Here is a 14,196-nt window from a genome sequence, read left to right as displayed (position 1 = left end):
CTAAATATACTTCTTTTTTAGGGGAGTTTAACATACTAACATTGATGAAATTTTTCAAAGTAATTTCAGTCGTAACCATTTGCCTGTTTCACAATACATAACTAACTACCTCTTGCACAATAGACAACGAGGCCACAGTTCACGCTTCGACGTCAAGGCAAAGACTTGCCATTCCTCTCACATTTTAATTTTACTCCTACGACTCATCTCTGCTTTCATTCAAACCAAAATTTTTGTGCATCCTGAGAAGGTGAAAAGATCACTGGGTGGGATTCAAAAGAATGATTCTATTTCTGGTTCCTCCACTTACTAAATGATCACAGTTATGTGGCTTAAACGCTCAGAGCTTGTGTTTTGTTTTTTTTTTTAATTTTTTTTCCAACGTTTATTTATTTTTGGGACAGAGAGAGACAGAGCATGAACGGGGGAAGGGCAGAGAGAGAGGGAGACACAGAATCGGAAACAGGCTCCAGGCTCCGAGCCATCAGCCCAGAGCCCGACGCGGGGCTCGAACTCACGGACCGCGAGATCGTGACCTGGCTGAAGTCGGACGCTTACCCGACTGCGCCACCCAGACGCCCTCAGAGCTTGTGTTTTGATTATAAAACAGGGACAGGGTTATTCTGCATAAAGTACACGGAAGTTATCACAACCCGATGAAATATCGTCGTGTGAAGTACTTTGACCAAATCAAAGCTTCGTACAAATTTATGACACGGTTATTGCCATCAGTACAAGGAGATGCTTTGATATACTGCAAAGATTTTGAAATCCACAAAAAATAGGTCCTTTGAGGCAAAAACTAGGTTCCAATCTTGCAGTATTGTTGAAAATTTTTGTATGGGAATTCTATTTTTATTTACTTTTATCTTTTTACCCAAAGTACTATTTTATGGCACCTACTCCCTCTGCTGTTCAAATGTTTTTGTTTTCACTTTCTGTTAAACTGGGGTCGAGGGAACGGAGAAGAAGAAATCAGGAATAAAAGCAGACAAAATTCACTGCATGTGTCACCTGAAATATTAAACTGGGGTCGAGGGAATGGAGAGGAAGAAATCAGGAATAAAAGACAAAATTCACTGCTGTGTCACCTGAAATATTATTGCAATTATCCCTTTCTTTCTTAGGATATTCAAATATTCTGTACCCTTTTTCTGGTAGTTTGTAGAACTAGGCTTTGATCTTCTTGTTAAATATCACTCTTTGAGTGTAGTCCGCAGCCTTTAAATTGAATGGCATATGCTGTAAAAAATGCTAGAAAATGGAGATCTTTTTCTTAAAAGACAAAGGATTCAGTCAGAGATAGTATTATTAGATGTCATGAGTTATTGTGGCTTCCCCACTCAGGGGATTTTGTTTCTAGACTCTGAGTGCTAACTGAATAATTGTAAAACTTACTGCAAAATATGTGACATTTTTGGCAAGCACTGCCTTCAATTACAAAGCTAATTCTGCATCTGAATCTTTTAGAGTCATGAACTTCTAAATTCTGTTAAGCTCTGTGAGTTTATTGATCTTAATAAATGTACACACGCTGCCTAAGATTCAAAGGAAGCTACCAGCTTGTTTTTTCCAAATTGATTAACCTTTGAGTTCTATCACTTTGCTCATAATTTTCCTTTAAGGAGTATGTAAGAAAAAGGGAGAGAAAATGCTATTATAGGAGGTAAATCAAACGTGACCGTTGTCTTGAGTTAACGCTACCGTTCAAACACATGCTGAGATTATATCAACCCCTTTTCTGGTCTCAAGCCTATCCAACCACTTTTGTGTCGACACTGTGAAATGTAACATGTAACCTGCCATTATTTATTTCAAATTTTTTAATGTTTATTTATTTTTGAGAGAGAGAGAGAGAGAGAGAGAGAGAGCACGAGTAGGGGAGGGGCAGAGAGAGGGGGAGACACAGAATCCAAAGCAGGTTCCAGGCTCTGAGCCGGCAGCACAGACCCCAATGCGGGGCTCAAACTCGTGGACTGCGAGATCATGACCTGAGCCGAAGTCCGACGCTTAACTGACTGAGCCACCCAGGCGCCCCAAACCTGTGACTCTCCTTAATTCTTGCAGTCAATATATGTTTTTATAGATGCCAGACACTATTGGGAATGTGAGTACTAATATTATTACAAATATTTATTCAATCAAAATACTTTCCACTCCTTGCATATGGTAGTGAGTTTGGTGGGGTTGAGTGATCCGGATGAGTGGGGAGGAGGAGGGTTTGTGTTCGTGGCATGCCCCGGCTACACTCTGGGGTGTCTGTTCAGCTTCTCCTGAGCCATTCAAGGGGAAGGCAGAAAGCGGCTATTCTGGGATCAACGATTTCCTCAGTTCTTGGGAAACCAGTTATCTTTCAGACTAGTTGTTGGCCAATTCCTCAATCGACAGGCTTTTGTAAACCTGCTCTCCACGTCCTTGCTTGCTACGTTGTGCATCAGTAGTTATGATTATCTCTAAATGAAAATCTCCTGACCTTGCTCTCCCTTGAAACTCATGTTTTTATGCATAAAGTGAAATCATACGATAATTGTACGAACCATGAACCACACCAGTAATGTGCTCATGCTTTTAAAACGGCTCTTCCGATTCAGCTCTCGGAAGTTTAAGATCTGAAGTGCCTTGAGCTATACTCCAGAGCACGGTTTTCAAGTAGAGAGGGAGCAGTGAAGGTGGAAGTGGAGGGACACCCTCCTCTTCTCTAGACCCATTTGGGGTAGATTGCATCAGAGATGAAGAGACAGTTCAGGAGATGTCCATGAAAAGGGTCCCCTGCGAGGACTGCCTTTTTACTGTGTGCCTTCTAAGCCAAATGAGGAGCATGCAAACACTGAGCATAATTCCCAGAATAGCAGGCCCGGTGACAATTACCGTAAGGTGTTAATTGGGCGGTGCTGGAGATCGGCAATCCGATTAGTTTGACAGAAAACACACCGACCAAAGGAAGAAAAAAGAAAGAATCCCTCAGGTTCTAACATGTTTCTGTCAGAAGCTTGAGGCAAAATTATATGAGATATGATGTTACTGGGAACCACATAAAAATGTTCTAATTTCTGCAGATAATTCACATAGCGTCTAATCAGCTGAGCCACAATGTGGCTTCAACACGTGTGGCCCCATGGCCTGTCGGCGTTGGATCAGTTGGCCACGTCTCTCCACAGCAGCCAGTGGGGACGCCCTTTGGTCAACCCCCAGTTTGGTCGGGACCTACAGGGTGCGGAGCCGGACTATGTTTTAACCTCAATGGAAACATGTCCAATGTTGATGGTGACAAGGGAGAGGAAATCTCTCGCTTGGGGTGCCTCCGTGTTGATGGCGTTTTGTGGCATTAATGCACTGGCTCTTCCATTCTAAGACAACTCAGCAGGTGAGCTCTTCCCAAGAAAGTCAAGGCTGGGCCAGACAGTATCTTTTCGGTTCCACGAGAGCCTGAGGGAAGACAGATCGTCAAACACAAAAGTGTCATCTTCCAAAATGAGCTGAAAGAAAGGCGACCAACTCCTTCTCTCTGGGTGAGGGTGGGTCAGGTGTGATGGGGTGCCTCTGCCCAGCTCCTTGCAGCAGGGTGCCTGTGACCAGCAGAGACCTTGCATGAATTGGGGCATGTGGGTCCTACGAGTTACCTTAAACTTAAGAACTGAGAGAATTTATTTATTTATTTTTTGTTTTTGTTTGAATTCCAGTTGGTTAACATACAGTGTTATATTAGTTTCGGCTGTACGATACAGCCATTTAACACCTCCACACGTCACCCTGTGCTCACCACCCCAAGTGCCCTCCCAACGAAAAGATACCTATAAGGTGTGGAAAGAGCTGAGGGAACCGAGAGGAAGAGGAATTGAGTACTTCAGTGGGAGAAGCAGGAGGGGGAGGTTCTTCGACCTTTTGGCTGAAGCAGCGAAACGAAGGAGGACTTCTTGCTAGGACTTCACTTTCCGCCCCCCCCCGTGATCTCTTACCGGGGTACCTTCCATACCTGGACTTGACCAGTACTTTCCGGACACAGAGCAGGGTGAGGAAGACAGAGAGTGGAGGTATGGAGGTTATCCACATGGTTCTGGGAGACAGGAAGGCTGGTATTCTCGTGCCTCAGAGCTGGGTCCTTGACTCCTAAAGACCACACAAGATGGCAGCCTGGGACCTCGCCCAATACAGAGAGGGCAGCCCTCACCATGCAGTGTGCACAGTTCTCCCTCCTGGTGGCTGGCCCGGCAGGTGGGTCTTTCTGTGTCCACAGTGAGATACAAAGTGAGGAACGGCCGTGGGCAGGGCAGAGGCAGGTGCCTTTTCCACAAGCCAGGTGACATAGTCCTCTTCTCCAGACTAAGCGTTCCTTCAACAGAGAACCCTAACATCGAGTGGCTCCTCAGACCGTCATTATGTCTTATTGTCTGTTCCCTTCCGTTCCAAGGCTTCTCGGCACTGTCTCATCAGCTCGACTTCCTTTCCATCCTTACCCTTGGCACCCTTATTCCCTCCTTGGTTCTAACTGCCCTCCATCTCTCCAGCACTGACACGCCCCAGCGTTAGAGACTCCCCCCTGCACCACATACGCAAACGCCTCCCTGGGGCCTCAAACGCAGCTTTGCCGACTCCGGGCTCATTCCGTTCTCCTCCAAGCTTGCTGCGACTTCTCCTGTATTTCCTATTTCAGTTAATGGTGTCGTCCTCCCCTTGGTCACCCAAGCATAAGCCTAAAGTAGTTCTAGGCTCTTCCTCCTCCCTAACTTCTATATTCATCCAAACGACAAGTCTTGCCAATTTAATTTCCTAAATGGTTCTCAAAACCATCATGCTCCCTATTTGCTCAGCAATTACCTTTGCTGTAGGCTCGGATCCTCTTTCGCCTCGACCATCACAATAGTTTTACGACCGCTTTCTCTCCAAACGCTCCCTCCTCAAACCCATCAGCCACCACCTCGACCTCGCGATCCACTCATAACCCCGCAGACTGTGCGTTCTTCACTTACGTCTCCCTCCCTCCTCCACCCTACCCTCACCGCCGCACCCCCGCACCTCCTGCGAACGCTGCAAACGTGCCATAACGCGCCCTTTATTGCCTTGTGTTGCCCCAATCTCCCTCCCTCCCCGACCTAGCGCCCGTCGTGGGACCAGCACTGAATTTTCAAAGCGGTGGACTCAAGTCAATCAAGTTGTTCAGGGTAAGAAGTTTCAGGCTTAAGCCTCAGCTCCAAGACCATGAGAAAGTCCTCAGTGTACCCTTCATGTATATACCGCGCAGGTATGCGGCACACTGAGATGACTTGTAGGGGCAACAGTCCATGATGCGGATTCACTCAGGAGCTTCTCACATCTGCTCTTGTCTCCTCCAGTACGGCCTACAAATGAAAGATAAGTGAGGTTTCGAAAATCCCATGTCCGAGCGTGCTGTTCTGCCTGAGATTCTTCACGTGTCTTACGCCGAGACGCAAAACCTTCACCATCTGTCTCTTAGGGCTCAGTGTAATCCTGACCCTGACTGCCATTTTATCCTGGGCCACACTTCCCTGGGCCCCCAGGCTCGGGTTCCTTGGACTCCCCTTAGTTCCACAAATGTGCCCCACTCCTGCTCCTGTATGTTCTTTGCATACGCTGTTCCCTGCCTGGAAGGGTCCCTTTTTCCCTTTTCACCTGGAGAACTGCCACGGTCTTTAAGCGTCAGCTTCAATACCACTTGGTCCTGGTCCTGAGGGGCTTCCCTGATGCTTTTGTAGTAACTAAGGTTCCTGACATCTGGGCTGAGGGGGGGGCCTCAAAACACACACAGGTGCAGGTTGTATGCCTACAATAACTCACGGGATGTCTTCGCGACAGAGACATGAAGGGGGCTTAAATCTTTATAATGGCAACTTGCAGATAGGTATTAGTCAAGTGTCTCGAAGAAGGGGGGCCCTTTTTCATTGTGCACAAACTTGTTGCCTTGGCTGCTGGCTACCTTGTTTCCTTAAACATGTTTCCTATAAAACCCCTGCCAGGGTTCACGGTACTTGTTATTAATTTTTCATAACCTTTGAAAAAAAAATTAGATTCTCTCACACTAGATTGCACAACCCGTTCGGGAAAGGACTGCCTTTGTCTTGTTTACTGTTACTCCCTCAAGTCCGGCCTGCTCACCTGCCACTTGGGGACACACGTGACAACATCCGATGCGTGAAGAGCGAAGTGACTCGGAGCATTCTGGCTCTTCATAGGCCGCCCTGGCCACCCCCGGCGTCTTAGGCAAACGTAACTTGCCTCCAGCTACACCCTCATTGCAGGTTGTTAGAGTCACGAAAAAGCGAGCTGATCACAGGGTACCGGTGGGTTCCCCAGTCTACACAACAGAAGTGCCAAAGCACCCATCCCCCAAGACGCTTTGTGGCATTAAGCCACAAGAATGCCTGAAAACTCATTTTCAGCCTTAAAAGGGCTTTCCGTGCGGTTGCAGGCACACTGTTTGCATTGAGCAGAGTGGAGGGTAGGATAAAGCGGTAGTCAGTTGAATAGCCCGGGCTGCATGTCAGTGCATAAGAGTTTACAGCATTTGAGCAGTTTATTTTGTCCTCAGGGTTTTCTAAGCTCTTCTCCGACATTATGATAAAATCTCATACGCCTGACAACCTGAGCACGCATAAGCAGCCTTCCCCACTGTATTCAGAGACACCGGCCACGTTCCCCCGGCAACCGCCGCTGCCTGAAGGTTTCTTAATGCTCGGCCCATTTTGGGTTCACTTTATTTGGGCCATTAGTTTGGTAAAAAAAAAAGGGCAAAAAAAAAACAAACCACCATAGGAGTATTCAAATGAAACAAAACTGCTTTTACCATAATTAGCAATCCTTTGCCTTCAAAACACTGTCCCACCTACCAGAGGTTTCTTATTAATGATCAGAATGAGAACATCATCTTATTAGAAGTCCCAGAATGAGTTCTGCTTTCATTTTAGAAGGGCCCAGCAAACCTCTCCACACACATAACTGTGTATATTTACGAGACACGCGGGGAAGTCAGAAGTTCAAATCATTGGAATTAATTGTACCACCTAAATCTTTTCAAGTAATAACCTTTCTTTTCCTTTTTTTTTTTTTTTTGGTCCTTGACAAATAACCCCTCCTCTCTACGTTTTGTTTTGTCTTTTGGGCAAGAGTGGCTCCGCATTTGCTCCCTTACATGAAGTCATTCTGTGTCATCAGCTTGCTTACACAGGGCCAGAAATACCTGTGTTTACAAGGGCCAGAAATACCTGTGTTTGAGCCCAACGCAGAACAGTTACCAGTTGTGTGAGCCACCTGTGTGCTAAATACAACAGCAAAAACTAACCAAGTGGTGAGCGCAAGAGGAAGATTAAGTATTGTAAATACCCTTTCAAAAGTATGTTGTACAGAAACAGTTGTATATATCTTTAATGCATGAAGTCATAGATAGATAGATAGATAGATAAATTCTGCCTTTCCCAGCTAATTTTCCTTTAACATACGTCTTTTGCTTTCTTTCTTACTTAGACACTGCTTACTTTTCAAACAAAACGTCTTCCTGGGTTGCTTTGGTGGTAGTCTGGGATCCCTGTGGCAAGAAGTGAGCCCCCAGACATCTGGAAAAGACCGGCCGCCATCTTCCTAACAGAGACGGACCCTCAGACACACGGAGAGCCCACGGTTCTGATGTTCTGTGAAAGCAGGTGTCATTTTCCAGTGACGATCTGCAACCAAACCCCAAAACCCGTAAGATTTGGTAATTTTCAAAACTCCTATGGTGCCCGCCCGGGGTTGGAGGGAGTCTGCTGGGCAAAAGAGAGCCTCCTTGTGCTTCTTTGAAGCACACTCCTCAAAGAGCTCTGCGTTTCGAGGCTGTGATGAGACTCTGGTGATCAAATCCCTCTTTAGGGGGTCACCATATCTTGAACCAGGTTGCAGCTCTCTTCGGCTGTCAGCTGATGAATGGAATGACTGTATACGCCATTATGGTGCTCTGAGCTGGGGGGAAGCCGTGGAGGGTCATGTTTGTCTCCAGAAGTCAGTCAGCCTTGGAGGAGGAATCTACTTGGGAAACTCAGGCACCCTGGTCTCCTGGCGTCCTGGCTCCCATATCCCGTTGGGAAAGGGGAACTTCCCCACTCTTGCTTCAGGACCTTCACTTCCGAGCTGAGTCCTGGCTCCCTTGCTGTGGCCCACCCTAGTCTGCCTTCCTCTTCCTCTTCCTCACTGTCCCCTGGGTCCCATTGCCCGAGGGCCTCTTTCCCCCAGCAGAATCCGACCGCCACCCTTGGACTGGCAGCGTGATGCACGGAAATGATGATGACCGAATTTCCCTATGGGGGTTCAGGTTCTTGGGGGTTTCCTAGAGAAGGCACCCTAGTCTTGGAAAGGTGAGGAGAATGTGATGGTTGCCGGGATTCATAAAAGAGGCAGAGACAGTTTGTCAACTCCCGGACCAACACTGAGGCCTGCGTAAGGAGAGTTACTCATCCGCAGGTAAGTAACACCTGTCACGTGTCGTCCGTGTCATCTCAGAGAAGACTAGAAGGAACCAAATGCACAGAAATATTCTATTGATGTATTTTTTTTTAACGTTTATTTATTTTTGAGACAGAGAGAGACAGAGCATGAACAGGGGAGGGGCAGAGAGAGGGAGACACAGAATCGGAAGCAGGCTCCAGGCTCCGAGCTGTCAGCACAGAGCCCGATGCGGGGCTCGAACTCGCGGACCGTGAGATCATGACCTGAGCTGAAGCCGGATGCTCAACCCACTGAGCCACCCAGGCGCCCCTCTATTGATGTATTTTTAAGTCATCAGTATTTTACGATCTGGCCTAACTGGATTACTTTGCTATTTGGATGGGTCATCCAAATACACAGAAGTACACTTTTTGTCCCCGGGAACGAAGGCGACAGTGGTTCGAGACTCTTCTGAATACTCCAGATGCGTACTCGCCCTGAGGGGGCAGCCCCTTCCTTACCACTAAAGCTCAGTGGCACAGCGGCTGGGTCCTAGGGGCATCCAAGAGCGGCTGAGACCCGGGGCGAGCCTCGGTGGGGGGCGGGGGGGCCCGGGGCTGGGCCCGCCCCCTCCGAGTGGGCGGGGCCGGGGGCGGGGCGGAGCGCCCCCGCGCGCTCGGTGCGCCCCCGGGCCGGCGAGCCGGCCGAGTCCGGGCCGCGTCCTCCCGGCTGAGCCGCCGCGCGTCGTGGGAGCCGCGGGGACGGCGCTGGGCTGAGCGCGGGGCTGCGAGCGCCGAGTCGGCCCCGGGAGCGCGCCGTGCCGCCCCGGCCAGGACCTGCCCCGGACCGCCGCGCGCGCCTCCGGGACCCGGGGGTGAGCTTTGGGCTTCCGACTTCCGAGGAGCGGGGCCGGCGAGCGCGGGCTGTGTGCTCCAGGGCTCTCTGGTCCCTGGGGGCGCAGAGCGGCCGGGTGGGGACCGTGCCGCCGCGGGGGGGCGGGGGGGGGAGGAGGGGGCGTGCCCAGGAAGGGTTGGGGGCGGGTTTCAGGAGCCGGGGACCGGGAGCGAGCGCGGGACGAGCGCCGGGGGCGGGGTGGGGGGCCTTCGGCGGGGCCCGGGCTCCCCGCGCTGGCCCGTGGGCGGCAAAGTTTGCCTCTCCGGGTCCAGCCGGTTCTCGCGCTCCCGCAGCCCCGCAGGTGCCGCCCCTCCTCGCCGCCAGCCATGGAGCCCCCGGTCCAGATCTTCCGCGGGGAGCCGGGTCCCACCTGCCCCCCGAGCACCTGCCTGCCCCCCAACGGCAGCGGCTGGCCGCCGGGCTGGGCCGAGAGCGACGGCAACAGCAGCGGGGGCTCCGGGGGCGCGCCGCTGGAGGCCGCGCACATCTCTCCCGCCATCCCGGTCATCATCACCGCGGTCTACTCGGTGGTGTTCGTCGTGGGCTTGGTGGGCAACTCCCTGGTCATGTTCGTGATCATCCGGTGAGTGCGGGGTCTGGGCGCCGTCGCGGCTGGAGTGGGAGGCGGGGTGGGGGCGGGGGGAGTGGGGCTCCCGGGGGTGGGTGGGGTGGTCTAGTCACCCGGACGCCGGGTGGGGCGCCAAGCGGGTGGCGGGGATTCTAACCCGTCCTTGCCGGGCTCCGGAGAGTCTCAGAGCGTGGGCTCCTTGAATTAAGGGATCTCCTGGAAGAGTTTTTGGTGGGGGGCTGCGAGGCTCGCACTGCGCAGATCGGGCCGCCAGCGGTGTTCTGAGGATTTGAGTGACAGTCCTCTTGCCCCCCAAGCCCTTGCTGAAAACTGTGGTCAGGGAAAGTACTAGGGTGCGCAGCAAGGTCAGCGTCTCCTGGAAAGGGAGCTAAGTTCCTTTGCTCGGCCTTTTTGCCTGGTTGCCTGCCCCAGTTTGGAGCGCTTGGTTTTGTCCTCCGTGAATATTTCTTAAGGTAAGATTCAGGCCCATCGAATGCACTGGAGATAGTTCAGAATTTCCTGTGACTCATCAGATTGGTGTTACGGTTTATGAAGCAAAAGCCAATATACTATTTAGGGTTGTTGGTATCCACACATGAGCCCTTTTAGTACTGAAATGTCATCTCATTTATTAAGAATATCAGTGATTTTTTGGTAAATAAGCCATCTGATATTTATCCTCTGAAGTGTGGGTTGTGGAGGTTTTCAAAAATTGCCTTGCTTTTTATTTTCCACCGAGGGAAACTGAAGGTTCTATTACGTTGTTCTTTGGTAGAATTACATGGAAGTCGGTTTCTAGTAATGAATACCCAAATACCCACATATATAGGCTAGTTTTCTGGTAAGTGAAACGATTCTTATTTTGGTCTCTTTCAACAAAGAAAACAAGAAAAGAAAAAAAAAATCTCAACTTTGGCCTGGAGGCCCTTTGAAATGTGTGTGTTTTACTTTCTGGAAGATGTAATGCTTTGGAAATGCACCTTGGAGAGTGGATAAGGGGTTTCCATTCCTTTGAGATAAAGGACAAAGTCACTCTTTTCAGGGATGCTGAAGGTTGAAGAAAAACTACTTAAAAAAAAATTCTCACTTTAGCTCCTTATTTATTATGAACCTTAAGAACATTATCTCTAGTAGCATGAGTCTTGAGATATCATCATCATAATAAAATGCCCATGTATTTATCTGTGTATCTAGTCTTCAGAGTTTCAGGTTTTTTATCGTCATCTGTGCTCCGGACCTAAAACCCATCATTTAAGCCTCCAAATATTAGAAAGCTCATTTCACCTACAATTAGCGTTTGTACCTTGGTACCCTGGGTTTCCATAATTGTGTATTGTGTTTTACAGGAATTCTATCAGTGAGGAGTAAAGGCTGCAGAGGGAGGGGAGATTTGAAAAGCAGATCGTTTTTTCAAGCCATTAGTAAATTTCAGGGCTGTTCTCCCTTAGAAAGACGATTATGGCAACTGAAAGCAAAGAAAAGACAGCTGTGTTCTCAATTTCAATTAAAATTTTCAGGAGATCTTTGGTTCAGAGGCTGTGGTTTTGTGATAAAACCTTGTTACACAAAACGAAGATGCTAGGAACAAAACCAACTCTGCTCCTACTTATGTCATATGTAAGTGCACCGGTAAAACAAAAACATCTTCTTGATATTTGAGTGAGCACCTGAAGTTTTGAGTTTGAGAAGAGCTTCTTAGTTGCTTAACAACTATTTATATAGCTCTGCAGAGTAGGATAAAAAAGAATGAAGAATCTTAAAATGTGTGCAAAGACAACTCCGTGGGAGAACAGTAGACTAGAAATAGAAATGAAACATAAATACATTTAACAATTACATGTAATTGTATATGATTAATAATCACCTTTATAAATAGTAATATAGTATACTTATTAATTATTCATATGTTTATGTAACATGTGATATGTAATTGTCTATATGTACGTGTGTTGTGTGTATGTATACACACATCTCCAAAAGATATCCAGGAATAAAATTTGCTAGAAGGGAACACATCCAGCTAAACATACACAAAAAGTTAGCTGGTTCACGTAACACCATTCGTCTTCTCACCCCAGCCCCAACTACTTGGAGGTGAAGTATGAAAGGTGAGGGGTTATGCTATCGTCCTGGAATGCCAGCGGACCGAAACATTGGTTTGCTTGCCATCTATAGCTAAGAGGACTAAGGAGTGTTTAGAATCAGTTCAGACTGGGGGAGGGTCAAAGAATTGCAAAATAAAGCTTCAGAAGAAAAGTTGGTGGCCTCGGGTTTATTGCGCTCCGAAGAAGCAGCTGAAGATTTGAAAGGGGGGCGCTGTGGTGTTCACAGGGGAACTGAGAGCCCAGGCGGAGTGCAGATTGAAACGCGGCTTTCATCTTCTGTGCTGAGGACTGAGCGACGCTGTTTGAAAAGATTGAGGATCACTTTGGAGAACGACGCTTTTAAAATATTATACGTTGGAAAGGGTCATGGTTCAGTCATCTGGGACATCGTTCTAGAGACGGGGTTTAGATGCTTGGATGTCAGGACAGGTACGGGTCTGAAATGGCCAGCTCAGACCTGGGGAGAAAGTTAGGGTTGTGGAAAAAGGCTTGGATTGTTTTTTAGACCCGTCTGACAAATAGCTTTCCCACTTTGGGTACCTGAAATGTTGCCCACTATCCTCTGAATGTATTGGAAGCTTCGAGGTTTTCGTCATGTCTTAGTACCAACTGCCTTAACTGCCTCATGTGAGGGCACGGTAGCTTGTCACTGTGAGCACCTTAAAACGAAGCACCCCAGCCTCCCTTCTCGCCAGGCTTTCTGGTTCGTGGCCCTGGGGTGGGAGGTTCTTACCTTGGCCCTGGATCTACGTCTTTGGCTCCTGCTGACACTTTGGGTGTGCCCACGGGCGTGGCGCGTAGGATCCTAACCCTGTGTGCTCTCCACCGCCTCCTGTGTCCCTCACCTGCAGGGCACGCCCCGATGCCCACCCACACCCGGGTCTCGCCAGGCGGTCTCACCTGGGACATCTTAAACTTCCATCCTCCCACAACTTCCACGCGTACAGCTGTCTCCCCCGTAGCAGACAGGACCAAAACTTAAGGGTCTGCCAGGCCGGTAAAGCTGTCTACTTCGTGTGCGTTATTTCGTTTAATCTCGATGAAACAAACTGAAGTGGCACCTTGCTAACTGTGGAGCCAGCCTGACCCAGGTCCTTCCTGCGCTTTAGTCTGCTGCTCAGCTCAGTTCCTGCTGTACCATCCTGGTACATCCATGTACCATTCATGTCTTCCACCAAAGCTTCACCCTGGATCAAGCCACGACCATGTCTTCCTGATTCCTCTACACAGCTAATTGAATTCTGCTGAATAAAGTCACTGTTACCTTTGCCAAGGCCAGGTCGCCGCCTTCAAGTGTATCTGACCCCAAGTCTGCCTGGTTTTTCTGTGTCTCTCTCCTCTTTCCAGAAAGAGCCCATTCCCTTTCCCATTTCTCACTTAAAAAAAAAAAAACCAAAAACCAAAAACCAAAAAAACACCCAACCCTAATTTAATCAATACCAATGCCTAAGCCCTCTCCCCGACCGTAATTCTTCACGGCCAAGGGAATGGTCTGAACCAGTTGTGCACCGAGACTCTAGAATCAGGCTTCTGGGAGCACTTTTCCTACGGATGTGTTTCGGCAGCCGCCCTCCCCTCATTCCTTGGCATCTCAGTGGAGACGTTTCCTTCTTTCTGTCCAGGGTAATTCCCTGCCCCTGTGAGCTGAATCTCCTCACCTCCTGCTCTTCTGGAGTCTCTGCTGTGTCAGGGATCTCCTTCCTACGCTATCTGTAATCTCTCCACTGATTTTGTCTCCTAAGCATCGGGACATCCTCAAACCTCTGTCATCTTACAGGTGATCAATGTCCATGACCCTCCTACTTTTCTGGGTTCCCTTAGCTCATGGCTTCTCATCTTCCTGTGTGTTGTAGGTAAGCTTCTTGGAGGGATAATCCCTCTTGCTCATTTCTTTGTCTGCCATCCATTCCTCAGCCCAGGGCACTTGGGTTCCCTCCCTGACGCTCTTTTACCAAAGTTAGAGCATCATCATGTTACCGATGCTCATTTTAGGCTGGCTGTCCCCTCACTTCTGTGGAGTTTTTTTTTTAAGTTTATTTATTTGTTTGGAGAGAGAGAGAGGGAAAGAGAGAGTGAGGGCACGAGCATACTGGGGAGGGGCAGAGAGAGAGGGAGAGAGAGAATCCCAAGCAGGCTCTGTGCTGTCAGCACACAGCCTGATGTGGGGCTCCATCCCATGAATGGTGAGATCATGACCTGAACTGAAATTGAGAGTCGGAC

General features: G+C 48.9%; 1 protein-coding gene across 1 annotated transcript in view; it reads left to right on the top strand.

Annotated features, from left to right (window-relative positions):
• The first annotated feature begins 9,601 nt into the window (after positions 1 to 9,601).
• OPRK1 (opioid receptor kappa 1) overlaps positions 9,602 to 14,196 on the top strand; it is a 28,807-nt gene continuing 24,212 nt past the window's right edge. Inside the window, exon 1 of the mRNA XM_047842404.1 lies at positions 9,602 to 9,886. Coding sequence (XP_047698360.1) covers positions 9,630 to 9,886 — 257 coding nt within the window. The 5' untranslated portion in view covers positions 9,602 to 9,629. The remainder of the gene's footprint in view (positions 9,887 to 14,196) is intronic.

The sequence above is a fragment of the Prionailurus viverrinus genome, chromosome F2 (assembly GCF_022837055.1).
Source record: "Prionailurus viverrinus isolate Anna chromosome F2, UM_Priviv_1.0, whole genome shotgun sequence".
In the NCBI taxonomy this organism is placed as follows: domain Eukaryota; kingdom Metazoa; phylum Chordata; class Mammalia; order Carnivora; family Felidae; genus Prionailurus; species Prionailurus viverrinus.
The sequence above is the reverse complement of the archived record's forward strand: the minus strand, read 5'-3'. Positions and strand labels throughout refer to the sequence as shown.